This window comes from Leiobunum rupestre, chromosome 4 (genome assembly GCF_980474605.1).
Source record: "Leiobunum rupestre chromosome 4, qqLeiRupe1.1.hap1, whole genome shotgun sequence".
Taxonomy (NCBI): domain Eukaryota; kingdom Metazoa; phylum Arthropoda; class Arachnida; order Opiliones; family Sclerosomatidae; genus Leiobunum; species Leiobunum rupestre.
Genome location: NC_143387.1, coordinates 41,213,307 through 41,240,694, shown reverse-complemented (window position 1 = coordinate 41,240,694; position 27,388 = coordinate 41,213,307). Strand labels below are relative to the sequence as shown.

The window sequence follows — 27,388 nt, the reverse complement described above, 5'->3', positions numbered from 1 at the left end:
TAGTCTCTTCATCGAAGAGGAGGAAAGGTCCTCGAGGACCTCGATATGGGGAATCCAAGAGAGACGGTCATCGAAAAGACCACCAAGGTATCTGTAGGCGGATACCTTAGTGAGCCGCTGAGGGCCCAGTGTGAAAGTGAGGGCCGTCGGAAAGTCGGTGTCGCGAGAGAAGGTCATAAAATTGCACTTGAGAGGTTGAAAGTTTAGTCCCCAGTTTGCGCCGTAGTCGGTGATCCTGTCAAGAGCAACTTGCATAATCCTGAAAAGATTCCCCCAGTCAAAGCCGCTGATCCATACGGCGATGTCATCCGCGTGCTCCCCGTGATCGACCGCCTTGGGGCAGAGCGGAGGAACCCCATCCAGCATGACACTGAACAGGATAGGGCTAATGGCGCTGCCCTGAGGAAGTCCTCTCTGGACCGGGAAAGTGGCCGGAAATTCACCGTTGACGCGAACTTGAGAAGTGCGACCCACCAAGAAGTTTTCAACCCACCGCAGCAGGTTGCCCTCCAGGCCAAAACTTTGGAGTTTGTAGAGGAGCGCGTGATGGTGGACACTCCCGAATGCGTCTTTGAGATCCAGGAACACCGCTAGGCAATGCTTATTGGAGGCCAGAGCGCAGCTGGCCGCAGAAGCGAGACGAATCGCATTGTCAGTGGCACGATGACCTTTTCGGAAACCCGATTGTTCCGGAGGGAGCACCTTGTTGAGCTCTTGATACCAGACTAACCGACCAAGTACCAGTTTCTCGTAGATTTTCCCCAGATTTGGGAGAAGAGCAATGTCCCTGTAAGAGGTAGCGTCCGTAGCGGATTTCCCCGGCTTCAAGATCGGGTGCAAGATAGCGTGTTTCCATCTCGGGGTTGTAGAGCTGCCTCAGCGTAAGCCCGCGAGAAGGGGTTTTTTTTTCTCCCAGAGGGCGCAATGTTGATAGTATAGTATCAAGGTTCGTAAATCGCATGCTCTAAGGTATAGTATCTCACGCGACGGCCGAGAAAAAAAGAGAACACTAGAGGGAAAATTCGAGGGGTGGGTAGAAACCAAAGACTATATATACGCTACGTTTACTAGACAGGCGTGTTCCTAGGAAAAACCTGTTAACACCTCTGTAGCACCAGAATTAGATTAGGAGAAGTTACTACAAAGCCCGAAATTCTGGAAGGGCAAATGCGTTTGAAAATTCCACTCCCCTCAGCCCATCTATTTTAGCTCTTCAGGAAACTTTTCTCTCTCCAACGGACGTATGTAACTTTCACTTTGGTCTTTATGAAATATTTCGCGCCGATCGCAATTGCCCCCCCAACTCGAACTCCGGGGCGCGAGGAGGTCTGGCCACTCTGATAGCCAAAACTATCCCAGCGATCCGTCTCCCTTCCCCAGTTTGTGCGGGCGTCGAGACGTTGGTGGTGAAGATTCATCTCCCGCTGGGCTGGCTCACGCTTTTCAACATCTACGACCCTCGGGGCACCACCCCCAAAGAATTTTTCGACCAACTCCTTACCGGACTTGACCCGCCGTTCATCATCCTTGGTGACTTCAACGCACACAATTTCCTCTGGGGTGGCCGCCACACCGACGCCTCATTCAGACTTGGCTGGAGGACCACGACAACATGGTACTCCTCAATACGGGGGAAGCAACCCGTCACCCTACCCACTTCTCTGAGAGCGCGCTTGACCTCGCCTTCGCTAGCGTCGACCTGGCCGCAGGTCTCCCATGGCGAGTCTTGCAGAGAGGAACAAGCGATCACCTACCTATTCTCATAGGGGAAGCGTCTCACGATGCCCACAAGGAAGAGAGTACCCCTCACTGGCGTTACGCGGAAGCGGACTGGAAGCATTTTCGCATTGTCCTTGATAATGCTCTAGGCGAAGAACACCTTACAGTCTCCTCCGCGGAATCCCTTCTCTTCAACTCGGCGAAGGCGTCGATTCCTCTCACCAGCGGCCACAGGAGGTATACGCCTCGCCAGCCGCCTTGGTGGGATACCCACTGCTCGGCGAAGGCTACTGTCGTCACTGCGGCGTGGCTAAGAGCCCAGTGCTCGGGCCTCTCTGCGGACATGGTTCTTTATAAGCGGGAAAGGGCGATCTTCAAGAAACTGGTCAGGGAGACGAAGAAGACCAGCTGGCGGGCATTCTGCGATCGGCTCCATGCTCATACGCCACTGCCGCAAATCTGGTCCCAGGTCAGATGGCGTACTCGCACCGAAGCTTCTCACGCTGCAGAAGGGGGCGGTTCTTTTCACAGACCAAAGGGAAGTTGCAGAGTGCCTAGCGTCCAAAGCTGCGGAGAATATTCACCCTCCCCCAGAACTCTCGCCGGCTCAAGCGTACGTCCCAGAGACTTCTCTTGCACGTCCACCGGCCAGGTACAACGCGCCCTTCTCGGCGCCGGAACTCAACGGCGTCATATCCGGCCTTCACAACACGCCGATAACATCTCGAACCTAATCATTAAAAACACCACCCCAGCGATTCGCGCAGCTCTTCTCAGGCTCTACAACCATCTCTGGGCCGATGGCATCATGCCCTCGCGGTGGAAACATGCGATTCTTCATCCCATACTCAAGCTGGGCAAACCATGCAGAGACTCCACTTCCTACAGGGACATCTCCCTCCTTCCGAACCTTGGCAAAATTTACGAGCGGCTTGTTCTTGGCCGTCTTACTTGGTTTCTGCAGGTGAATCGCGTGCTTCCGCAAAGGGCGACGGGCAACCGATAACGCCCTCCGGCTTGTTACCGCTGCTCAAGAGGCCCTGGCGACTAATCAACACTGTTTGGCCGTTTTCCTCGACTTAAAAGACGCCTTTGGAAGTGTCCACCATCAGGCGCTACTCTATAAGCTACAACGCCGGGGCCTTGAGGGAAACCTCCTCCGCTGGGTGGAGAGCTTTTTGGACGGCCGTACCTTCCGAGTCCGAGTTAATAGCAAACTCTCAAAGCCGTACTCAGTTACCCGCGGCGTGCCGCAGGGCAGTGCAATCAGCCCAATCTTATTCTGCGTCATGCTCGACGACATTCCCGAGCTGTGTCCGAGGCCGGTTGACCAAGGGGTACATGCGGATGACATTAGCACGTGGATTTGCGGTCCAAACCTCAGCCGCCTCTTCCCTGCGATGCAGCTTGCTCTCGATAATATCTCGAGCTATGGAATCACCTGGGGTCTAAATTTCCAGCCGCTGAAATGCCAATTCATGATCATCACCAAATCAAAGCAAATCCAGGCCGGCTTTCACCTCACGCTCGGGCGCACTGCCCTTTCTCGGGTCTCGTCCTATCGGTATCTCGGAGCCCTGATTGACGACAAGCTGTCCTGGTCCCCACACATCGAGGTCCTCGTCACTTCTTCGCTGAAGCGGCTTAACCTTCTGAGAGCCGTCTCCGCGACTCGTTGGGGGGCGGGAAGGAAGGTCCTTCGCCTTCTCTACACGCATCTCCTTCGCTCTCGGCTGGACTACACTAGTTCTCTCTACGCCTCGGCCACAGCTACCACGCTCGGCAAACTCGACAAGGTCCAAAATGCCGCTCTTAGAGTCATCCTAGGAGTTCCACAGTCCACTCCCATCCGGCTCATGGAATCCGAAGCAGCCATTCCTCCTTTGAGTTTTCGGAGAGACCTTCTGGATCTCTTTAACATCGCTCCATGCGGAGCGTCTGACACACCCGATTTCTATCCTTCCCTATTGCGATCTACCCTACCTTCTCTGGAACTCATCGAGGACCGTTTCCCACCGGGCCGACTTCCTTTCCCTCTTCGAGCGTGGCGCCTTGCACAGGAGTACAATCTCACTTGGCTTTTCAACTACTCCAGGGCCCATCTCCCTCGTCTGCGAACACCGGAGTGGGAACCACCAGCGGCCACGATCACTCCTCGCTGGCTCTCTTCTACCAAGGGAGACCTGCCATCTGACGCGCTTCGGCAGCTCTTTTTCGCGACCCTCGCACCTTACGCCAGAGATGCTACGGTCATCTATACGGACGGCTCGCTCTCCTCGGACTCGGGTGTTGCTGGTGCGGCTTTCGCGATTCCGGCCCTCGGCGTCGGCGCGAGGTCCTTCGTGGACTCCGGGCATCCTATCAACCGGGTTGAGCTCCTCGCTATCCAGATGGCTCTTTCATACGCGGTGACAAATGTGCCTGGTGAGCTGGTTATTTGCTCAGACTCTCAGAGTGCCCTCACCCAACTGCTGACGCGCTCTTCTGATCCGGTTGTTTCAATTATCCATGATCTATGTGACAATTATCCTCGCTCCGTAACTTTCCTTTGGTGCCCAGCTCACGTGGGAGTGCCAGGCAACGAAACGGCGGACAAACTGGCCGGGGTCACCCAGCTTCAACGTCCTCAGGGGGTACACTTCTTCCTTCCCTCGACACTCTCGGAGCTAAAGAGTGTCTGTGGGAAAGCGATCACCTCTTCGTGGACTCGCACCTGGCGGTCTCTCGCAGCCCAGTGGCCTCTCCTGGCTGCGAAGCCTAACCCTGACTCTCGAGCCGTTCTGGCCGTTCAACTTCCTAGACTGGAGGACACTCTTCTCGCGCGGCTTGGTTGTGGCAGACTTCCCACGAAGGCTGTTCTTCATCGTTTCGGGCTTCTAAACTCGGACTCCTGCCCTCGGTGTGCGGTCCTGTTCGCGTGTGCCTCCTTCGCGACCCCTCGGCGGAATCTCTACCTTTCGCTCCAGGCGCGGGGTCTCCCGGACTCCGTGGTGGGTGTTCTCACCGCCGGTCACGCGGGTTGGCAAGATGTGATTTTGGACACTTGTAAACTTCTTCGTAAAGCTTTTCCGGATGATTATGATTATTGTTCTTTTTGTATTTATTTTTCTGATGTGTATAACTTTCAGCACGTTTGTTCTTTCTAAATAACGTTTGTTCGCGGACTTTTCTCCCTGTGCGCCTGGTGTGCAGGCCTCGTTACTATATACACCAATCCCCGCTACTATTGTTATTCTGCCCCCCCCCCCCGTACGTTTTACAAGGCTTAGATATTAAGTGTTGTTAGACATGGAACTTTGGAGTTTGGAAGCGTGGGAGTGGGATGACACCTATTTACCTAAGTAACTAATATATTTAAAACAAGATGTAAGTCTATTTGTTCAGTCAAGAATTGCGTTATTTAAAACATATGCTTCAATATTCTATACATTTTTTATTTATATTTAATGCCAAAATTCCTAAATACAAATTTACTTACTTCATAATGTAATTCTACATGATAATTAAAATTGATCATCTTCTTTGAAATATCACAAACTAATGTCCCAACTACCACTGATTCAGTAAGGGTGGATTAACTCTTCGTTATGATGTCAACATTGATAAATTTGTTAGCTGTTGAATCGTTTTTCTCTGTAATTTCGTGCCTTCCGTATTTAGAAACCGATTTAAAACTTCGTGAAGGCTTAGTATTATTTGCCATTTTATGGTTACTTTTTGCCAATTTTTATCGAAATTACATGTTACAGACTTATTTTTAGTTTTAGATTTGCTAATTAAATAATAACTATATTGAGTTGATGCATCCTCGGAGGTTGGAAATTCATATTCCTAGATGCATCTGTCTCACTTTCTAAGCTGTTAATATCCATAATATATCGCAAATTCGTTTCAGCGGTTATATCGGCTGCCATTTTCCCGTAGTTATATAAATTTCCACCAGATACCGATCTCGGTCTTACTCTCGTGATAGGGGGGCCAAAATTATCATCCCACCTAGTCTTCCCCCTCTCTCTCTGGTAAGTCAAATGCGCCCACAGTGGGCTCTATGGCTCTATGATAACTTCCTCTAATCTAATTCTGGTAGCACTGTAAAAGCTGGGTTAACATTTGGACCCGCGGCTAGAGGCGCCACAAGTATCACAGCTCAAGCTAGGGGAAAATTTTGACCAGCGTCGAGATGAAGCCACAATCGGTATGCAAGTTGAGCCATAGAACACGCCGGTCTAGTAAGCGAAGCGTATATATAGTCTTTGGTAGAAAGCGGGAATTATTGGAAAAAACGGGATTTATGTTCACGACGCCGGGGCCCATTCACCGCGGCAACCGCTGTCAACTCCTAGTCATGTCTCCTGGTAACATCAATAGCCTCAATTGGGTTTTGAGATGCATATGGATATGGGTTTTCTTGGGTTGGGCCTCGTTTATCAATGAAATTCAAATTGCAAACAAAATTATGTTTTTTAAAGTTGATGCGGTAATGGAGTTTCGGTTAATACTAAAAATTAATTTTGGGTGAGCTCCAACTTATTAGCTTTTCTCTTTCCAGGTTTAGGTACTGGAGTAAAAGTTATATTCTTGTGAAATATTGAATAACTTCTACAATCTATATAACAACAGTACTTTCCCATAATAATGAATTAATTGTAAAAGTTTTAATATTTAAACTAACGCATAAAAGACCGTTGGGCATTCCTAAGCCTTGTGTGATCTAAAAACGTCTTCCAAATGTGCAGACGACTAATTCGAATTTTTTAATAAATTTATCCACCGCTAGATGCTACCAAAGATAATATAACTACGTACCCTAGATTCGAAATCAAGCTCCTTGAACGTAAACGCAGGCTCTTACCAAAGATAATTTAAACTCGTACCCTAGATTCGAAATCACTCTCTCGCGCGTTGCCGATAGCGTTTACCCACTTCCCTCTGGAACTCAGAAAAAATTCGCTCCATGGTTTGCGCCTTACCGCAACTGATGGAGCCCGATTTTTCTGAGGTCACGTGCCGGAAATGGGTAAACGCTTCGTAACAAAACCGTCAATGGGAAAGCTCTCAGTAATCAGTATTCGAATCTAGGGTACGAGTTTAAATTATCCCCTTCTCTCCTCCAAGGTCTAAGCATGGATTAACAATAACTCACATGGATATTCTCTTCGAAAATAAGTTTGATTCAAACGCCATCGGTCCTAGCGGGCGAAATCAGAACTAGGCCTAAGCGGAAACGATTCAATTCGGCGAGCAAACGGGCAGTTTTTTTGGGCGCCGCGAAATCTAATGAATTTTTTGCATCGCGTTTCTGCTTTTAGCACTTAAAATGTTTTCATCAGGTAAAATGTTTTTTCGATAATAATAATAATAGAATCCAATAACTGTTGAATTTTTATTAATGTAAAGCTAATTACTATTTACCTATGCGATTAAAAAAATTACGGCTTAAACACAGTAGCCCCGCCAGGATTTTTTCGCGAGTAGGCACTGCGTGATTAAGAGGCCCCCATAAAAAACTCCTTTGTAATTTTTGTTGTTCTTTAACTAGCCAAATTGTATATAATTATTTAAAAATTTTATTATTATTAAATCAATAAAATTTTTATTATTATTAAATTAATAAAAATTTTATCATTATTAAATTAATAAAAATGTTATTATTATTAAATTAATAAAAGTTTTATTATTATTGAATTAATAATTTTTTTATTATTAAGTATATTATTTACAAATAAATATTACCAACTTTACTTTTAATCGAAGAATTCCACCCTACGATTACCTCTTTACCCAAATTCATCAACTACTTATTTAGGCTTGTCTCCCCCATTGTTAAGGGGGAAGACTACAGTGGCCATTGTCTAGTTTCGCGCTATTTCAAGCTGAACTGTTTTATTGTTGTGTTTTAACTTATTAAATTAATATTGATGTGTAAAACAGCCTCTTGTTTAGTGCTTAAAATAATTTTGACAATTTTAAATTTCAAAGTAATCTAATTATTACGTTTTAATTCGGACCCCCGGAGCTAAACACGTTGGGAAAGCGCCCAAACTACCCTATAGTAGTTGACCCCTTGAACAATAATTTTTCTCACTAAACTTGCTTTTAAATCATGATATTTTTTTAATATCTAATATTGCAATAAAGTTTCCCCTATTCCCAATATTGTCGGTGGATGTGTAAGTGTTCCCCTGAAGTGCTAAATCTTGTTGGGCACATAAAATAATCACTTCCACGTGTGTAGATAGGACCTCTCTGTTTCTAATAACGTCTAGTCTATGGTGGTCGTTAACCTGGCAAACTATTGATCCACGGGATTTGGATTCCATGTAGTCTAAGTACATTTTGTAGGCTAGTTGGTGAGAAGATTTGTTGGAAGTGAAGTGTTCTTCGAATTGTGTCCCCATGTTTTTCCAATCCGAAAATCCCTTTAGAAATGCAGTGTTTCTACTGCCTAAAAAATGACGGCAACAAAAACAATACACTGCATCCTTTGCAACTGAATATTCAATCATTTGATATTTGTCATACCAAGAAGAATTGAAACCTCGATTTTTACCGCCAATTAATCTTTTAGGAAAAGGATTTAGTTTCTGCAATTTCTCCTTCATGAGTCAGTTCCATTTCCATATCAGTACTGACGTTTGGAAGAACTTCAGCAGTATTACTAAAACAGTGACTGTTATCAGTCTCCAAGGATTCTAAACCCTTTCCCAATTCTTTGACTAGGTTTTTCTCAGAACTATAGTTATGGCTTTGCGCCGACGATTTCAAAAAACGTGCCATTGCACCTTTCTGATTACTAACGAAACTATCTTCCCTTTTCCATTTTTCTCATTTTTGGTACCCAGATAAAAATTTTCTGGTACTCATATTTGAAAATGCTACTATTATATACTAATAGCGAAATAACCTTAAAAAGGTTTAAGAAAATAAAGCTTAGTTAAAGCTATGTAGTCTTCAAACAGACTTTTTAATAATACCAGCTATATCAAAGCCCTGAAAAAAGCGGTTTGAATATTTTATCTAGAATAGCTAATTAGCCTTGAAAAAGGCTTTTTGAATAATTTAGCTAGAATAGCTAATTAGCCTTGGAAGAGGCTTTTTGAATAATTTAGCTAGAATAGCTAATTAGCCTTGAAAAGGACTTTTTGAATAATTTAGCTAGAATAGCTAATTAGCCTTGAAAAAGGCTGTTTAAAAATTAGCTTAAAACAGCTAAATAGCCTTTAAAAAGGCTGTATTGGCAAAGTTAGTCTCGGAAGAGACTTAGAAAAAATTTGACTGGGAGAGAATCGAAATTGAGAACTACCTGTTTGTTCAGGAGCAGAAAACGAAATGAAGAAACGCGCGTTATCTGGGACAAGTCCGACCACCGAAGGTCTAGGTCCTTTCTCTACGATCAGTGGTCACTGATATCACGTGATTTCGCAAAAGGGACAAGGAGTAAAAAAGAAAAAACCCTAATCCCCAGGACGCTCTCTATTCAAAGTAGTGACTGGTACGATGCTTTACGCTTCGACTTCAGCTCCGCTGGGATTTCCCTTCGTTTAAGCGTTGCAACGGTTTAAGTCGTATTAAAGAAATTCAGTTTCTCACTTTATGCCCCCTTTTGTAGAATTCCTAGAAACTAAGCTTATGTTTATTGTGTTGGTTGGAGCTAAGTTATCACTGAGGCGAACAGGTGGTTTTTTTTTGCTGCTTTCCTTGCACGACGGAATTCCCCGTCCCGGGCCAGTTTTTTGTCATATACTCTATATCAATGTTAACAGAGTACACTACCAAACGCAGAAACCACAGAGTTCGCTGCCTTTGTTTGTGTACTCAAGTAATATTGATTTCGAGTATAGGTGGTTCAAAAGGGAACGTTTTGTTAGGGAGTTCTTTTTTTTAGGAGGCTAGATGACCAATTTTTAAAAATAAATAAAATTTAAAAATCACATTTGGAGGCCCCAGAGGCAATTTTTTTTAAACTTTTAGAGGCCCCTAAAATAGGCCTAAAATTTTTGAACATAGGCACGTGCCTACTTGTGCCTACTGCTGGCGGGGGCACTGCTTAAACAATGACAAATCCTATTAAATTCCGAATAAAATAATCTGCGGACCAATTTTACTGACAATCGCCATTTTTAAAAACCATATTAAGAAACCATAGAGTCGATTTCAGACACGAGATGGCGTTACTATTTCCGGATTTGAATTGGTTTTGGGGCGGAAAGTGGGGAGTGTAGGACTGTAAGAGGGGAAGAGTTTGTAGCAAACATAGATATAAGAAAGGTATATAAAGGTCTAGATAAATTTCGGGGCGTCTAAGCCTAACATAAAATACGGAATTGACACCTAGCAGACACCGAGGAAGGCACGTGACCAAGAGCGCGAGCTCTCTTAGCATTTTAGTACTTTCCGCAGGCCGTAGTCTTTAGACACCATCTGTTGGTGACTTTTAGAATAATTTTTAAGCCGGAGACAATGGCTCTCGCGGCGATAGCAAGGGCTTTCTTACCGATAGATAGCGCCTTATAAGGATCGCCTGCAGAAATTACGCGTTTCTGCTAGCTGTCACCTTCGTATTCACTCCCTTTGAAATATTTTATCTAGACCTTTATATACGTTTCCTATATCTATGGTAGCAAACGTATTTTTGGCTGGCAATGATAGTTCTATGTAAGAGAACTATCCCTGTGAGTTATTGTTAATCCATGGTCTAAGCTTGGAGGAAATAGCCGTGATTCCTCCAAGGTCTAAGGAAGATTTTTACGGCCGTGATGAAGCTCGTAGAAATGGGCGTGTTTTAAAGCGGGAAAACTCACGAGAAAAACTGGCGCCTCGCTACCCCATGGCTACCCTAATTCGACGAAAACTCGTCATTAAGCCTTGTCATGGTTATTATAATAGTAAAGCTTTTTTTATTGGATATCTCTTATCAGTTTGTAACTGGTTTACATGAGGTCCATTGAATTAAAAAATTAAATTAAGTTAAAGACAATCATATATATATTTTTTTCAGAGTTCTCTGGAACGCTAAGAGCGTATCTTCGTTTTTTAATGTTAGGGGTAGTGAATTCCAGAGCTTGATACCAGTTTACCACTAACTCTAAGGCATTTCTCACTATATTTGTTGGTTTTCGTGGAGACGTTGAAATTGATTTTCGAAGTTCTTGTGCAATAGGTGTGGTTAGTGTTGAGTGTTTGAATGAATATGTCGGTAATGTAGACTGGGCAACTTTTATGATAAATTTTATACATAAGGATTAGCGTGTGATATATTGCTCTTTGATTTAAGTTCATCCATTCTAACTCAGTCCTGGCGTCTGTGGCAGATGATCTGGAATGTTTGTGTAGAATGGAACGGGTACTGTTGTTTTGTAGGATTTGCAGCTTTTTTAATTTAGACTTCGATGCGTGGTTATAAAAAATATCACCATAGTCGAGGACTGATTGTATCAATGAGTTATATAAAATACAAAGATTGCTTTTACTCAGACTATTGAGAAAAGGTTTAAATATCCAAAGCTTTTGCTTTGCTTTGTTAAAGGTGTAGTCGATATGATGTGACCAACTAAAGTCCTCATCAAAATATAACCCCAGATATTTGTAGGCAGAAGTTCGTTTTATGCTGGTGTTGTTTAGATTTAAGATAGATTATTAGCTTGCCTGATTATCTCTTTTATAACCATACAAATACCTGAAATTAGGTATCACTACACTTCTTTCGCGAAGAACATTATAATTACTTCAAAATATTAAGTACGATAACAAATTGAAGTTTTTAAATCCATTGTTTTATAAGCCTTTTTGCGTGGGAAGATCGCCTATATGTTACCATGACGACGCATTCTTTTTGCGTCAAACCTCGAGCCGGTGCCTACGTTATTTTTAGGCACCGCTCGAGCCAATGAATTTGAAATGTCGTGTTACGTCTTACACTCATAGAAATCTCATAGGTAACTAGAATGCTGCCGCCTACGGCCGAGCTTGACGCTAGTTCGCCTTGAACCTTCAGCCAATGAGAGGCCGTAGAGTGGTTCCGCCAAGGAGGATAATAATCCTCCTTGTTTCCGCGTAACTATAGCGGGAGCTAGATGTTGTCATTCTCTCTGGTGACATTAAATTCTTGGCAGAACCACTCTTTGAGCTTTGATTGGCTGAGATCTGGCTATCGTCTGCCACGGCGTTTGGTCCATTTGCCAGTTACACGGCAGCATTCTAGTTACCTATGAGATTTCTATGCTTACACTTGACATAGTTAAGCCCCGCCTTTTTCACGGCGCGCTTTCGTATCACCGAACCTTAGACATTCCAAGTGTATTTATTTATTATTTATTATTATTAAGAAAAAATACAAGTTACGAAGCTAGAATAGCTTCTATATAACCCACAAGTGGAAAAGCAAGAAAAAAAAATTAAACGGTAGAATGGAGAAACTCCTGAGTGCGGCTGCGGAAAGTCCAACGAGATTGAGCAGAAAGTACATCTGCGGGGAGGGAGTTCCAAGTTTGGATAGCACGGAAAGCAAGGTGTCATTGACGTTGTTTGGTCCGGGCCCGTGGTTTGAATATTTTTGCTGCATGACCCCTGGTCTTGCGAAGAGTGTCTAATTTGAAGAAAGCGGACAACTGGAGAGCAGACTGACCCGACCACATGCTCCAGATACACACCAGGTCATTAATCGCGTGTCTGAGAAGTGGGGAGTCCAGCTTGAGGGCCTCATTCCGCGCAACCGGAGGAAGGCACTCGAGGCCCTTAGTGAGTTTAGTAAAACGGTTGTGGGCTTTTGTAAGGTTGTCCCGGTCACCTTGAAGGGGCGGGCTCCACACTTCGGATCCAAAGTTGATATAGAGCAAGACAAGGTAGTTGTACAGGGTACGTATCAGCCGTGGGGAGCGAAAATAAAAAGAGCGACGTGTCAAGCCGGTGATAGAATTAATCTTTTTAACAGCTTTTGTGCAGTGGTGACTGAAGTTGAGGGAGGAGTCCACCCAAACTCCGAGATCGCGCACCGGAGAATCACTGGTCGAGATAGTAGAACCACCCAAAAAGTACGAAGCACAGGGATTAGTACGCCCAAGGTGGTTCACTCCACATTTAGAGACATTAAATTCCATTTTGTGAGCGTTAGCCCAGGCCGCCACAGCCTGGAGGTCTTGATTGAGGCGCTGTTGATCTAATGAGGTGGAAACCTGGTTTGCTAATTTTGAGTCGTCGGCAAATAAGTAGAGTCGAGAGTGCTGGACCACCTGTGGCATGGAATTGATGAAAACGGTGAAAAGGATCGGACCAAGCACACTCCCCTGGGGAACCCCTGTGAGAGGAGTTTGTGGTGGTGAAGCATACCCTTGAAGGACAACAGAATGCCGACGCCCGATGACGAAGTTGGAGAGCCATGTGAGAGCAGCTCCCGTAATACCAGCTTTCTGCAGAGCAGCAATCAATTCAGGATGGGGAATGGTATCGAACGCTTTTCTGAAGTCTAGATAAATGACATCGACAGGCTTCCCCTCATCCAACCAGGTGGTCCAGTCGTTGGTGGCGGACAAGAGATTAGTGGTGCAAGAATGTTTGACGCGAAATCCATGTTGAGACGGATGGAGAAAACTGGTGGCCTCCAGGAAGGCACGGATGGGTTTATCAACCAAGCGTTCTCCAATTCGAGCAACGTGACAGGTGTTGGCAATAGGGCGGTAATTGGCAGGGTTGTCACGGGAGCCAGCTTTATGAATCGGAGTGATGTTGGCACTCTTCCATTGCTGGGGTACAATCCCTGTAGTGAAACTCATATTGTACATGATGCATAACGGAGAGGCGAGCGCATTGGCTAGGAGTTTAAGCAGGAACGGGTGTAGCCCATCGGGGCCAGCAGATTGGGTAGAGTTCAACGACAGCAGTTGTTTGTGTACATCAGCCGCAGTACAAGAAAAGGAGTCGAGAGAAGGCTGGGTACTGCCCGGTGTGGGAGGCACAGTAGAGGGCGAAAATGATTGATTGACAGTAGAGGAAACAGAGATGAAATGGTCAGTGAGGATAGTAGCCATCAAACTAGGTTCAGTGACAAGTTGGCCATCAGAGGCCCTCATCGCTGTAATGGTGAATTTAGTTCGCCGCAATCTATTAACATGACTGTAGAAGACCTTCGGATTGGAAGCAATTTGCGCAGTGAGGTCAGCTTCAAATTTGCGCTTAAAGTTCCGACTAGCATTAGTTACGGCATTCCTGGCACTTTTGTACGCAGCGTAGTCCTTTTTAACCCGAGATTGGGAGTACCCACGGCGTTTAGAACGCACGTACTGCGCCCAGGTAGTGGTTTTAAAATGTAAAGATTTCTGGAAGCGTGCAGAGAAATGAGCCGGACGAAGAGGAACAAAACGCTGAATACCGTCATGAAGGATGGCCGAAAAACGGGACCAGCAGAATTCAACATCGCCAGAGCCAAATTCAGCTCGCCAGTCGACCTGGGAGATAAAGGTACCGAACGAGTCGTAGTCCCCTCTGAAGAAGTCACGACATTGGCGGTGAGGCACCGATGGTGTTGGGCAGGCGATGCATAAGAGAATGACATTGTGGTCACTTTTACCCAGCGGAGGGAGCTGTTTGACATCGTAGACAAGGTGTTCTTCAATAGAGAAGACAAGGTCCAGTGTACTAGGGCGCTGAAAGACATATCCCAAACGGGTGTGACAGTAGATGGACTGTGTTAAGTTGGCGTCAGTGACCATTTCGAAAAAACGCTTAGTGGCGGCATCAGCTGGGGGAACAGTGCGTCCTAAGAACCAGTTTACGTAGGGATAGTTAAAGTCCCCCAGCAGTATTAACTCCGAGCGAAGAGTTGCATTGAAGCGGAGAGTGGCTTGTAGGACGTCTAGCAGTTTAGTGTGGTTGTCAAAGGAGGGAGACCGGTACAACATATTTCGGTAAGATAAAGTAACGCTTGTACAAACCATCCTCCCTCTTACATAATTTGTGAAAGGCTCCTTAATGCTTAGTGTGTTCTTAATTTTAAAGGACAAGACGTTTCAAAAATTGAGATTTTATGGTAAAAATATCTCTTGGGATTTTGTGCATTTATGCATGGCACAAATTTTAACTTTAATATGGTAGGGTGACAAAAGTACTACAGGTGATATTTCCTTTAAATTTTTTATGAACACTTAATTTTTCTGCCACTCCCGGCGGTGGAATATATTTTAGGCTCTCTACCCATCCGTTCTGACTATTACATTATGGAAAAGTGGGGTATGTGATGGCCCAAAATGAGCTTTAGATTGAACTCCGCCATTCATTAGAAGCACATTTAACAAGCAATTATATTTTTTAAATTAACTGAACACTTTTCCTAAGTCGAAATCTTCACAATTAATCTAATTATATTAACAGCAATAATTGAACAAACTGTATTTTCTTTTTATTTATTGCCGTCATATTTTCCCCAGGTTATGTTCCCTATAACATGGAAGATATTGATCAATGGTTACCTAAAGGGAGTAGAAACTAAATCGAAAAATCTCTACTAGCACGCGCTAGGACTTGTTTTTATTGCAACTAGGTTCTGTTAAACCTGGTACAAGAAATGTGAAATTCATTGATCCACTATATATATGGAACTTCATACTTCCTTTTACATTACTTACTTCTGCTCATATGGTTTAAAAACATTTCAAATGTGTGAGATAAGAAAAATGTTCAAACATAATAGTGGGATTAAATAATCATTGAGTTGTAACAAATCTATCAACAAATTTTATTTAAAATTAAAATATATAATGATAAGCAAATTGATAGTTAAAACGACCCTTTATTTTATTAAACCGAATCCTCTTATAATGATCAAAAGCCACGTAAGCTTAAATTAAAGGAAAACAAATTAAATAAAAAGCAAATTAAAACAAAATAGGTGTACAACTAAGCAAGCTCTGATAGCTGAGTTAAGGCCAAGATTGCTTCTTGCGTACCAGCTGACAAATGGCTCAACCGATCTGTAATAGCTGAATCAACAACTCCAGTAGTACTAGTTACAAATGTAATTGGCGCTGAATCAGTTGTAATTGGTTCCATCATTAAACTTTGAACAGCCATTTCAGTTTCATTTGACGTCACTTCTTCCACTAACTTCACTTCAGATCCAGAGTCGACACTTTCAGTGTCATCTATAACTACGGGATTAATTGAGGCACTTGGTTCACTCTCAACATTTTGAACTTTGGGTACATTAAATTCTTCTTGGACAGCGGGAGATGGTTTGCAAACACTTCTCAAATATTCACTCTGAAAATCACTACTTAGTTGAGCTAATGATATTTTCTGACTCGGTTCTGTACTAATTTCCATAGTGCCCGAGTTCCCATGATTTTTTTGCTCCGCAACCCTAATTGCACTCGAAATTAGTCTCAGAGTGCCACTAGCATTTTCTGGGCTGCTAAGTTTACAAGAAGTTGTATTAGGTGCTTGCGATACAATTGTTTTTGGCAAAGCTGTTGTCTTTACTTCCTTATTCCCACTGTTTGAAATGGGAGGTGGCTTCAAAAATGTTATAACTTGCAATTTGCGCGCACCATTACTTTTAGTATTTACCGTGGTTCCAGATGGATTACTAATAGTTTTTGTTGAGCTTGCATATGAAGTACCACTTAATGTAGGAGGCTTATCAACAGAAACAGCTGCAACCATGTTGTTAGAGTCTTCTTTGGGCTTATTTATTGATCCTTTTACATATGTTGTAGTTTTAACTATGCTGGTTGTTCGTTGAGGTGCTTTCAGATATGTTCTAATCCGATCAGATTCTGAAGCTTTACTTAAATTTAATGGTGCGGGAAGAGATGGAACGTCAAAGCCACTTTGATTAGCTGGTGCAAGTGTGTTTTTCAAGGTCGGCATTGCATCCAAAGTTGACCCAAGAATATTCGATAGCATAGGATTGGCCATTGTTAAAAATGATAAATTAGAAGTTGGTTGTGAATTACTGACTACCCTTGGCGTCAAAATGATGGAAGAAGTAGTAGTAGATGGTAGGAGACGTTTGCCATAAAGTGGATTAATTCCAGTACTAGCAGGAAGAAGATGATTTTGAGATTTCGGTCTGATATTTCTAGTAACACCCATCAATTTAGGGCTTGAAGGTACTGCTGTTGTAGGAGTCACATTACCCTTAAAAGAGAAAAAACTACATTTCTTGACTTTTTAAAAATTAAAGCATATGGAGACTTCAATGGTAGCACTTTTGTCAGATACTCAGTGCCCTAGAATGATTTGACTAACACTAAAAATATCTTCAGAGCCATCAAGGTAATACAACTGAGTCTCCATTTGCCTTATGTTATTAGTTTACCATGGTTTGTCGAAAGCTGCTTAAGCTTGACAAGGAACCAATGTTGAGGCTAAGGCCGGGAGGTGAGTTTCCTTTAGGCACCACTAAACGCCCACTGCCAGCAGGGCTACTATTAGTTGTCATACAAGAATTAGTGAAAGTTGGTTGCGACATTTGTGGTAATGCTGTTTTGTTCGGTAAAATAAAATTGCCTTAAGGATAATTCTTAGTTCTTAATTAAAAATATTTTAACATACTTGTAAAGGGAACTATGCTACTCTGACTAGAAAATAGTGTTCGAGGCAATCCGCTTGTTGGATTCATAACAGAAGTAGTAACTAAAGATGAAGCTGCTGTGGAAACCAAACTAGGGCTTATAACCGGTAGTCCAAGTTGTTGGGAGAAGAAAGACGCTTTATCTTCTCTTTCAGGAGGAGGTAGGTCAATTGGAGTGAAACTGGATCCATTTCCATTTGGTGGCACCATTATCTTTTTTCGTTTCATTTCCTCCAAGTTAAGAAGACTGCTATTGCTAATTTGAGGTTTAGCACTACGACCGTTACATTTGAAAACTTTTTCCACTAAAAAAATTAAAAATAATATTTAGTATGGAACATAAGTTTTTGAAATTGAAATAGTGCAGAATTGTTCTACCAAGTGGAACATAAAAATTAAATATTTTTAACTTCAAACACCCCAGATAAACTGCCATAATAGCATGCAAAGACTCGGAAATAGATAAAACTTAAAACAGTTTTCATCAGAAGTAACATAAACAATACACTACATTTATTCTACTTTTAATGCACTTTTATTAGAGCATTAAGAAAATCTTATATCAAAATAAATGAAATTTCAGACATACTAATAAGAAAGACAAATTTCATATTAGCCAATTAATTAATCTCAGATACTCAATAAAAATGCAAAAAGCAGAATGATGCAATGTAGCCAAACAAATCTTAACAGGCTTTGTTCCACAGCTACTCACTAAACGTTTCACATGTGCTTGAAGTTGTACTTGAAGTTTCCGTTGTGGATGACCCAGGAGATGATGGAGAAACATTACCAGAAAATGAATTGAAAGGAAATCCACTCTTAAAAAAATTAATTTATATTTAGTCAGAGAGCGTATCTATATAAAAATAATATACATTTTTCTTAGTTCGTGGCTTTTTAATTGTTGGATCTGGGTAAGGAGGATCTATCATAGCAGTTGACTTTCGTTTTCTTTTTGGTGCTTCAAATTTTACTTTATCTATTATTATATCTGAATAATTTATTGGTGGTTGACTCAAAACAGTTGATAGGAAATTGTACATCTCATCCTGAGAAATAACATATTAAGAATACATTCAAATAAGATGTTAGCTTAACTTACCACAATACACCTATCAACAATATTCTGATTAATTCCTTCTAGTTGTTTCTTCAGTCGACATACTCTCAAATGATCATCAGCACCTCCAATAACAACAAGACCACTTTCGGCCCGCATTCTTTCACGAAAATCTTCAATGTCATCAACTGAACACATACTAGCTTTTTGACCTACTACAAAAAGTGTAGGAGTTCGGTTTTCAAGCAATGGATCATCTAAATCCTAAATAACCAAAAAATAGAAACACCCTTCAACAAATTTGCTACCTTTGAACCGTTTTTAAAAAATATATATAGCTTACCCCACGAGAGCCATTAACCCCTGTTAAAGGAAAGCCCAAACAAACAATAGCATTGATAGGCTCAAAAAGAGCAACTTGACAAGCAATTAAGGCACCAATTGTCCAACCAACCAAAATAATTGGACGAGATGGAAAATTTAATTTCAACTAAAATTAAAATAATAATTACTATTAGTCCTATGACTTAAAATATATACTATCAATCCTTTTTATTGTTCAAAATGACATTTTTGGAATAGTTGATACTACGAAAGTGGTATCTAAGTCACCGTATTACAATTAAAAATTCAATCAACTTGGACAATATTACAAGTTACGCATTACACTGAAATCTTAGATTTATATTCTCTATAGATAGGTTCTGCCTTCAGTGCATTAATGTTTCCAAAATAGCCATTTTGCATCACAGCTTATCCATTTTTAAAATTGGTTACCTCCATAACTTCGTATCTCACAGCTGTAATAATTGCTTCCAAACTTTCCCCAATAGTAACACCAGGGTTAACTTGAGGATTGACTGTTATTAATTTTCCCAAATTAGAAAATTGTGTATGCCAGAATTTCATTCTGCGTGATTGTCCAACACAGCTGTAAGCAGGGTCACCAGGTGTCCATACAATGAGAGGATTTTTGGGTAATCTTTTCTATTTAAACCATTAACGGAACAGATTACTAAAATAAATATGATCAGCAATGCGCTAATTTGGAAAATGGTATGGATTATAGGGGAAATATTCCTCCAGAACAATAAGTTTACTGATCAATACGGAAAATAGTGGACAATATATTTTCAATTGAGAGACTAACTCAGATCAAAGACATTGCATTCCAAATTGTACTTGAGACTATTTTTTCTGGTATTCTTGCTAATTAAAATATAATGTTACTACCTTTAAATATTTTAAAAATTGCAATAAAACTAGTTGTTTTATGTTTTTACGCACAATATTCCTAATTTCCTTTAATAGACATTATTGGCCACTATTAGCCACTGGCCTGGACATTTATAAAATAAAGCTGTCTTCTGGTAACATAGATCAGGCTATCTTATGTCATAATAGGCCCAAAGAATATGGTGAAACTCACATTAAGATTTTGATATGAATTTGTAATAAATGTAAATAGAAGTGTTTAAATGCTAAATTTACAGAAGACTTGGGACTCGAGAAAGTTTACTTTTACAGACGTAAATAGGGGTGTGCTAGTACTCTGACCCCGACTTGAAATTTTATTACCCGCCCGAGTACCAGATTCTCACGAAAGGGGTAAATAATTACTCGAAGCGGACTCGAGTAAATAGATAATTTGAAAATTACCCAGCGAGTCAAATATAAAAAAATAAAAAATCACTCTGATATTTGGTTACTTTCATACGGCTTTCAAATAATTCCGAAATGGTGCTGCCGTCGCGGTTTAGCAGGTCTCGATTTGTTCGCCATGAGCAGTGGCGTAGACAAGGGGGGGGGGGTTTCGGTGTCCAAACCCCCCCTTGGGTCTACCTTTGACTGCACTAAATTTCCACCCCCTTCTCAACCCCCTCTTAACATTCACATACTTCGACCCCCCCTTGAGGAATTTCTGGCTATACCACTGGCCATGAGTCACAGCGTCGAGTGTGCCTCAGGCTGCGTGTTTTAGTTTGTTTCTTTTTCAAATCTTCAGCAAGGTCTTTTTTTGCTCACGTCTTATTTTTCTTAGATGATCTGAAGTTTCTCAAGTTAAAAGTTTTCAAAACTGAATAAAGTGAAATACTAACAAAGCCTTTTTAATTTGCAACCACTATTAATAAATTTACAAATTTAATGATTATTTAAACAGCGGTAAATAAATTTAAGACTCTAATTAGACTCGTTAAACAAATTCCGGACTCATATTGGACTCGAAAGCTTCAAAACTAGTTCTTTAGGACTCGAGGACTCGATAAAGTCCGTAATATTTGGACTCAAGGACTCGCAAGCCCAAATTTCTAGGACTCGAGATTCAAAAAACAGGACTCGCACAGCCCTAGTCGTAAACTTATGTAAGAGGGTATTATGTTTGGGTGGATGGAACATGAGCCTGAGCTTTAAGTTTTTAGAATATTTTTCTTGAACATACCACTTTGTTTTGATTCAAATAAGAGGATATAGGATCCCATGGACGTTTTAGTAGATGCTGTAAGCTATCCACATTTTTACTACCAGATAGCATTTTATCAACCAGCGAAGGAGCCTGTGAATGTGGTTTTAAGATCATAAGTTTTAAATTTCTATAAAAAGTTGTACGCATTGTACCTACTTTTGACTTTAAAGTTTGTAATATGTCCAGGTATTGGGCGAGATATATTTGAGGTAAATTATCACATAAAACTTGGTGCAGCCAATGCAGTAACATCATGTCCCACGATATAGAACCAAAAATAGATCGAAATCTACTGGCCATTTTATCAACAGCCAAGCGCCTCAAAACAGGTTCATTTGAATTTTGTTGATTAGCAAGAAGGGCTAATCTTTCACCATAAAGTGTTTTTAGTACTTTATCAAATAATGACTTTTGACTACTCGACCATGTTACTCTACAATGATTAATACTTATTATAAAACCATTAACTTTAATATTTAAATTCAACAACTTACTTTGAAATTTGTTCTTCCCAATTTTCCAAATCTGAATCATCTTGATTTAAATTACAAAACCTTTCACACTCTTTCATTCCATTTTTGGCCCTGGGCATATCATACGCTGGTAGTAATTTAGAATCCATCGTTTCAACATCAATTACTTCTTCACCTCTAAAATATAAAATTTTAGAATTTAAGCATTTATCAGTAGGTCTGACATTCAATTTTTCCTATTTCTTGCTCAATTTATTACTATGAAGACTTTCTTAGGTGCATTCATTAAGTTAAAGTAACTAGTCAGTTTAAAAATTTTGAGAACTTGAAAACGTTCACAAAATTTTGGAAGTGAGTTACACCTAAAATCTCCATCAAATAACACTGTACTTTAGAGAATGTCCGACCTATCAATTATAAATATCAAACATTAAATTAAGACTAACTTGACATTTTCAATTGGATTAAACAGCACCCCTTTCATAAAAAGAATTTTTGCCGGTCTAACATGATCAGCCTCAGGATGCAGATTCCATGCTTTGGCATAGTTGTGATCTAAAACCACACTTTCTGGGAAGGTATCAGATGTACTTAAATCATGAAAAATGCTTTGGTTTTTCTCTTTAGCATTCTTCAATTCTTCAGCGTGTAAATCTAACACACTTTGTAGCTCATTACTTTCCATTCTATAAGTAATAAATTACAAAATTTATTACTAAATAAGACACAGTTAGACCTTTTGAAGTTTTGCTTCAGGTGATTTTTTACTTTATCTTCCACTATTGTAGAAGGTAATGTCAAAATAAGTACTTTAATGCTAGTTTAATTACCTATTTCTAACTTCCAAACCACAAAAAGTATCCAAATATACTTGTTAAACATGCATAAGCTACAGCCCAGTACAAACGCTATATACAAATAATAGATTTCAAATACTGTCTGCGCCGAGGGGTAAGACAGTCTCAGATAATCTGTACATCGAGTTCGTGCATTTAGCACTGTTAAAGGTACATATTTTCAAGAGTTCGCGAGTTCCATTTAGCACTGTCAAAGGTACGGCAGTGTACAGTTGTACACCGAGTTCACAGAGTATCTTACCCCTCGGTCTGCGCATATTGAAGAACAAAAACCAGCCAAGTCTTAACTTCTTAAATTTTGAATTGTAATGGATACATAGAACTCTTCAATTTTTTAATTAAATGTTTACTTAAATTACTTGTATAACATGTTGAAGCAAATATAAACTTAAAACTATCCAGTCGCTTAATACCTCGTGTGATTTCGCGTCTGAAAGTCACTGTCAGAGACCAAAGACTATAAATACGCTTCGCTTACTAGACAGGGCAAAAGAATATACATACAGGCGTCTTCTTACAAAAACCTGTTAACACTTTCGAAACACGGGAGAAGCCTTTGACCAGCCGTTAGAGGCGCCACTGGCCCACTAGTAGCACTCTACACCATAGAAATAGAAATTAGACTAGAAGCACGATTGGATTGGGCGGGGACGTACCAGTTAGAAGGCTGCCATCAGAGTGGAATCGCGATAGTCGCGCCATCTCATAGAAACAATTTAAACTAAATAAGTCAATATGGTCACGTGGAATAACATAAAACAGATCGTAGGTAACGTATTAAAAACTTTTTTTTTATTTATTTGACATTATATTAAGTTATTTAAACAGCTTCAGGAAAATCATAAAAATCTCAAGAATCTACTATATCTACCGTGTCACCCTTAAAGTCACACGTTAACTTTGCGCAATCATTGTAAGTCTGAAATACCACAAATAATCACAGTTTAACTAAATTTTAATTATTTCAGTGTGATTTAAAATATGCCTACATGAGATTCCAAAATCTTGGTTTCAGTGTCTTTTAAACTATCATCAATAGGTGGTTTTTTTTCGCCTGTTCTGGGTTTTTTGAGAAGGTTAAAAAGTGTAGCCATATGACGTCATTTTACTTCAATTCTGTCTTGACGAAAAAAACGAGTTGGAGTAGGAAGGGAGTAGTTAAAGGTTAAAGGTTATTTACAAAAAGATTCCCGTCATATTTTCGTGCAACGAAATTTAAGCAGACGACAAAACTAGATTACTCCCTCTACACCTCCTTTCGAGGAGGAGTAAAAAGTGTAACCCTAATACTCCGGAACAAGCGAACAAAATTCGGGACAGGGTAAATCTTAACCCGAGAACAGGCGAATAAAACGTCTTAGGGTAAAAAGTTTACACTTTTTGTCCCCGGACAAGCGAAAAAAAACCACCTAGTATTAGTCAAGTCAAATCATAGAAATCTCATAGGTAACTAGAATGCTGCCGTGTAACTGGCAAATGGGCCAAACGCCGTGGCAGACGATAGCCAGATCTCAGCCAATCAGAGCTCAAAGAGTGGTTCTGCCAAGAATTTAATGTCACCAGAGAGAATGACGTCACCTATCTCCCGCTATAGTAGCGGATCCAAGGAGGATTATTATCCTCCTTGGCGGAACCACTCTACGGCCTCTCATTGGCTGAAGGTTCAAGGCGAACTGGCGTCAAGCTCGGCCGTAGGCGGCAGCATTCTAGCTTGGAGGAATAAAACCAGTATACAGGAGTTGCGGAGAGCTGCGAAATCGGTTTCGTCAGTGACCGTGAACTCGCGCGAGACGGAGGGGTTCAAACGCGACTAGCGCCAACTGCATACGGAATTTTGCAACTATTCTCATTTTATAGCATTGTTTTCGCGTCGTCTGGTTTGTTTTGAAACATTTCTAAATTCCTTGCGCCTTTTTCCAAAATGACTCGTATTTGTTTGGAGGAATAAAACAAACCAGATGAAGCGAAAACAATGCTATAAAATGAGAATAGTTGCAAAATTCCGAATGCAGTTGGCGCTAGTCGCGTTTGAACCCCTCCGTCTCGCGCGAGTTCACGGTCACTGACGAAACCGATTTCGCAGCACTCCGCAACTCCTGTATACTTGTTTTATTCCTCCAAGATTCTAGTTAGCTATGAGATTTCTATGAGTCAAATTGAGTGGTTTCCGGTAGTTCACTTTTTCCGTAAGTTTTCTGAAATAACCTCTGATAAATAGGGAAACTAAATAACAATTACTAAAATCAATAAATTGGCATACTCAAGATTCTAGAAGATGTAAATATGCTTTGTTCTGGAATAGATATTTTTGGAGCTCTTTCAAATTCTTGTTTTAATAAAGAAATTATTCATATTTCAGTAACTTTTTTATTTCAGAATGTATAGGGTAATTTTTACTTGTATAGGTACAGCATTTGCTTTCAAATGGTGCCTTCCATTTTGAAAGTAAATTTCATTCGGCAGAAATGTTTACTATACACAGTCATATGAAGTAATTGAAGATAGAGTCCAATTTTCGCGATTTACCGCTAAAACCCATTTTCCTAGTAATTCAGCATTTCTCAGAGGAAATATTAGTGTAAAAAATCTCTTATTCTGAGATTATTATAAAATATTTACTATAATATTACATACTTATGAAATGAGAATTTTATTTCTTTCCCAGATCTATCTTTACAATGTGAAACAATTTTTGCGGATATGCTTTTAGACGCAAAAATTTAATCACGAAAAGACCACCGCTGCGCACGACGTGATGCGCAGTGGATCGCCTTTTTTTCCCTCTTCGAAATTCGCGTCGTAGCCATGGCGACAATGTTTAATGCGTTTGTCAGATGGCACGTACATCGCGATTCCACCCTAATGTCAGCCTTCTAGCTCGCCTGTTTCCCTTGGGATTGGCGGAAAGGGCAGTGCTTCTAGTCTAATTTCTATTTCTATGCTCTACACCCAAGGTTCGTCGAGAAAAATACACCATTATCTACACCAAAGACTATATATACGGAAGCGTATATATAGTCTTTGCTCTACACTAAGTAACACCAGAGAGTGTAAAGTCGTTTCGCTACAGAGAGGCGCCTCTCTTTAAAAAATCCGTGGTACGATTTTATTCGCCGAGAATGTCCACAATTCCCGGGCGTTTGATGGCGCTAGTAGTATCTCCGGCGCGTGCTAGATTAGAGTTTGAGAAGACGCAAAAAAGAAAGTGTTTTAGGTATTTTTGCGAGTTTAATTTATTTTGAAATGTCTTGTTCGGCTAAAAATTGTAAATCGAATATAAAGGTAACCACGTGTCTGTCTTTTTCTTTCAAGTTTCCAAGGGATAAAGACCGGTGAATACGCGTTTTAATTTAATAAGCCTATTCTAATACATTAACATTTCTTAAAACTTAATAGTTCTGCAGTGGCTGCAAAATGTAAACAGTGAAAAGCTCCAAAATAAAACTACAGATTACTTACACTTTAATCACGTATTTTGCGGGCTTCATTTCACTGACGATTGTTTTATGAATATCAAAACCAAAAACAGGCTTACACCATTAGCTACACCTACTATTTTTTTTGGAAAATTCCAATGAAACCACGGTTTTCCCTAGGTAAACTGAAGGCAAAAACATATCCCGCCATGGTCTCTTACTGCCTTATGTTCATTTATAATTAATTCAAATAGTAGCAAATGAAAATGCACCTGAAGATCATGTTACAACTACAACATGGTGTAAGGTAAGCGCCGCACTACAAATGCCAAATTATGCCCTCCAAAATCAATTCAACGAAGAAAATGATAATTTATATAAAATATTCACAATGATGAACACTAGCTTTAAATGAAATTTTTTTTTACAGTGGATAAAGTCAATTCCTATGAATTTAAACCCAGAACTATCTATTGAATTCTATTCCATTTAAATATATTTGTACTGAACATAATTATAGCCATTCAACTAAACATTTTGACAATAATGAAAACGATAACATTTGAAGGTTTCGTAGACTTCGGTCCATATGGAAGGTCAAAATAGTACGCAAATCAGGCCCTAGTGTTCATGGTGAATGACATAAAACTGAAATTCAAACCACCAATTGGTTACTTCCTCACAAAAGATGCTTGTCACGAACAGACTTTGAAGATATTGCTTCATGATTGCGTAACTCACCTAAAACGTATTGGCCAAAGCTGTAGTCTGTGACCAAGGAACAGGCAATCAAAATTTGTTCAAAAGTATGGGGATATCAGTGGAAAAGCCATTCATTGAAATTGATCCTCCACATCTCTTGAAAAGTGTGAGGAACAATTTCAAACGGTATCCCATAATAGTGGAAGGCAATCTAGTTTCTTGGGCAGTCCTAGAACATTTTTTCAAAATAGACCAAGAAATTGGTAAGTTTCAAAGCACACATAAGCTGAAACGTAAACATATCAAGTTACCAGCATTTTCTAACATGAAAGTCAGTTTAGCTGCCCAAATTTGCAGTCAAAGTGTTTCTAATTCAAATGGCCTGTTCACTGGGATTAGGAGAGTTAACAATTGAAAGCACATACACAGCAGAGTTCCTCTTACACATGAATGGCCTTTTTGATTGCTGCAATAGCAGGACATTAAACAATGAAACACACTGTAAGAGAGCAATGACTGATCAATCCATCCACATACCAATGCTGAAAGAAAAATTGGAAAGGTTTAATACATGGTAGCTTCAGAACTGTAGGTATAAAACCTTACCTTGTATTGAAGGGTGGAAACTATCAATTCAGTTTTTGCTACTCCTATGGAATGATATAAAGGATAATTTTGGTTTTAAGTTCTTAGTAACTGGAAGAATTAGTCAAAGATTTTTAGAAAACTACTTTGGTTCCATTCGCCAATAAGGAGACAATTGAGATCATCCAAATCCTCAACAATACCAGGCAGCGTACAGAGCTGCATCAGTCAATAGCCTCTTAAAACCATCAGATTCATATTGAATTGACAATTTGGATGACTTTATTTTAAACAGACTCGTTTAAAGTACCAGCTCCTGGACCCTGAAGAATTGTCCAAATATGATAACGATTGGGTTTTGCAAGGTAAAGGACAATTCACTGACGAAGATTTAGAAATTTGCAAAGCCATTGAAAGTCCAAACCTTCTAAAAGAAAATGTTCTTAATTATATTTCAGAATATTTAATTCACCACTGCTATTCAAAACACATGTTATACCATGGTTTTGGTATATTTAATTAAGACTTGGCCAGCCCATAAAAT

General features: G+C 40.6%; 1 protein-coding gene across 2 annotated transcripts; it reads right to left on the bottom strand.

The window, feature by feature from the left end:
• Positions 1 to 15,485: 15,485 nt before the first annotated feature.
• Rcd1 (Reduction in Cnn dots 1) lies at positions 15,486 to 22,641 on the bottom strand. 2 transcript variants are annotated; one of them, XM_090171691.1, is made up of 13 exons: positions 22,555 to 22,641; positions 21,731 to 21,970; positions 21,306 to 21,461; positions 20,968 to 21,244; positions 20,788 to 20,901; positions 19,125 to 19,334; positions 18,691 to 18,837; positions 18,390 to 18,611; positions 18,163 to 18,336; positions 18,000 to 18,105; positions 17,266 to 17,589; positions 17,030 to 17,193; positions 15,486 to 16,848 (listed from the first exon to the last, which is right to left on the bottom strand). In XM_090171691.1, exons 2-13 carry the CDS (start codon positions 21,967 to 21,969, stop codon positions 15,607 to 15,609), a joined length of 3,375 nt encoding a protein of 1,124 aa, XP_090027817.1. In that variant the 5' UTR covers position 21,970; positions 22,555 to 22,641; the 3' UTR covers positions 15,486 to 15,606. The 2 variants fall into 2 exon arrangements, with proteins under 2 accessions (XP_090027817.1, XP_090027816.1); XM_090171690.1 differs by lacking the exon at positions 22,555 to 22,641 and adding an exon at positions 22,115 to 22,231.
• Positions 22,642 to 27,388: the final 4,747 nt, after the last annotated feature.

Bases quoted from the DNA above. Each gene is read 5' to 3' on its own strand.
- Rcd1 (XM_090171691.1), bottom strand. From the start codon at position 21,969: ATGGAAAGTAATGAGCTACAAAGTGTGTTAGATTTACACGCTGAAGAA. The intron at 21,462-21,730 runs GTTAGTCTTAAT...TTTATATTTTAG, and splicing joins AATCCAATTGAAAATGTCAA to AGGTGAAGAAGTAATTGATG. The intron at 18,612-18,690 runs GTAAGCTATATA...TTGGTTATTTAG, and splicing joins GGGTTAATGGCTCTCGTGGG to GATTTAGATGATCCATTGCT.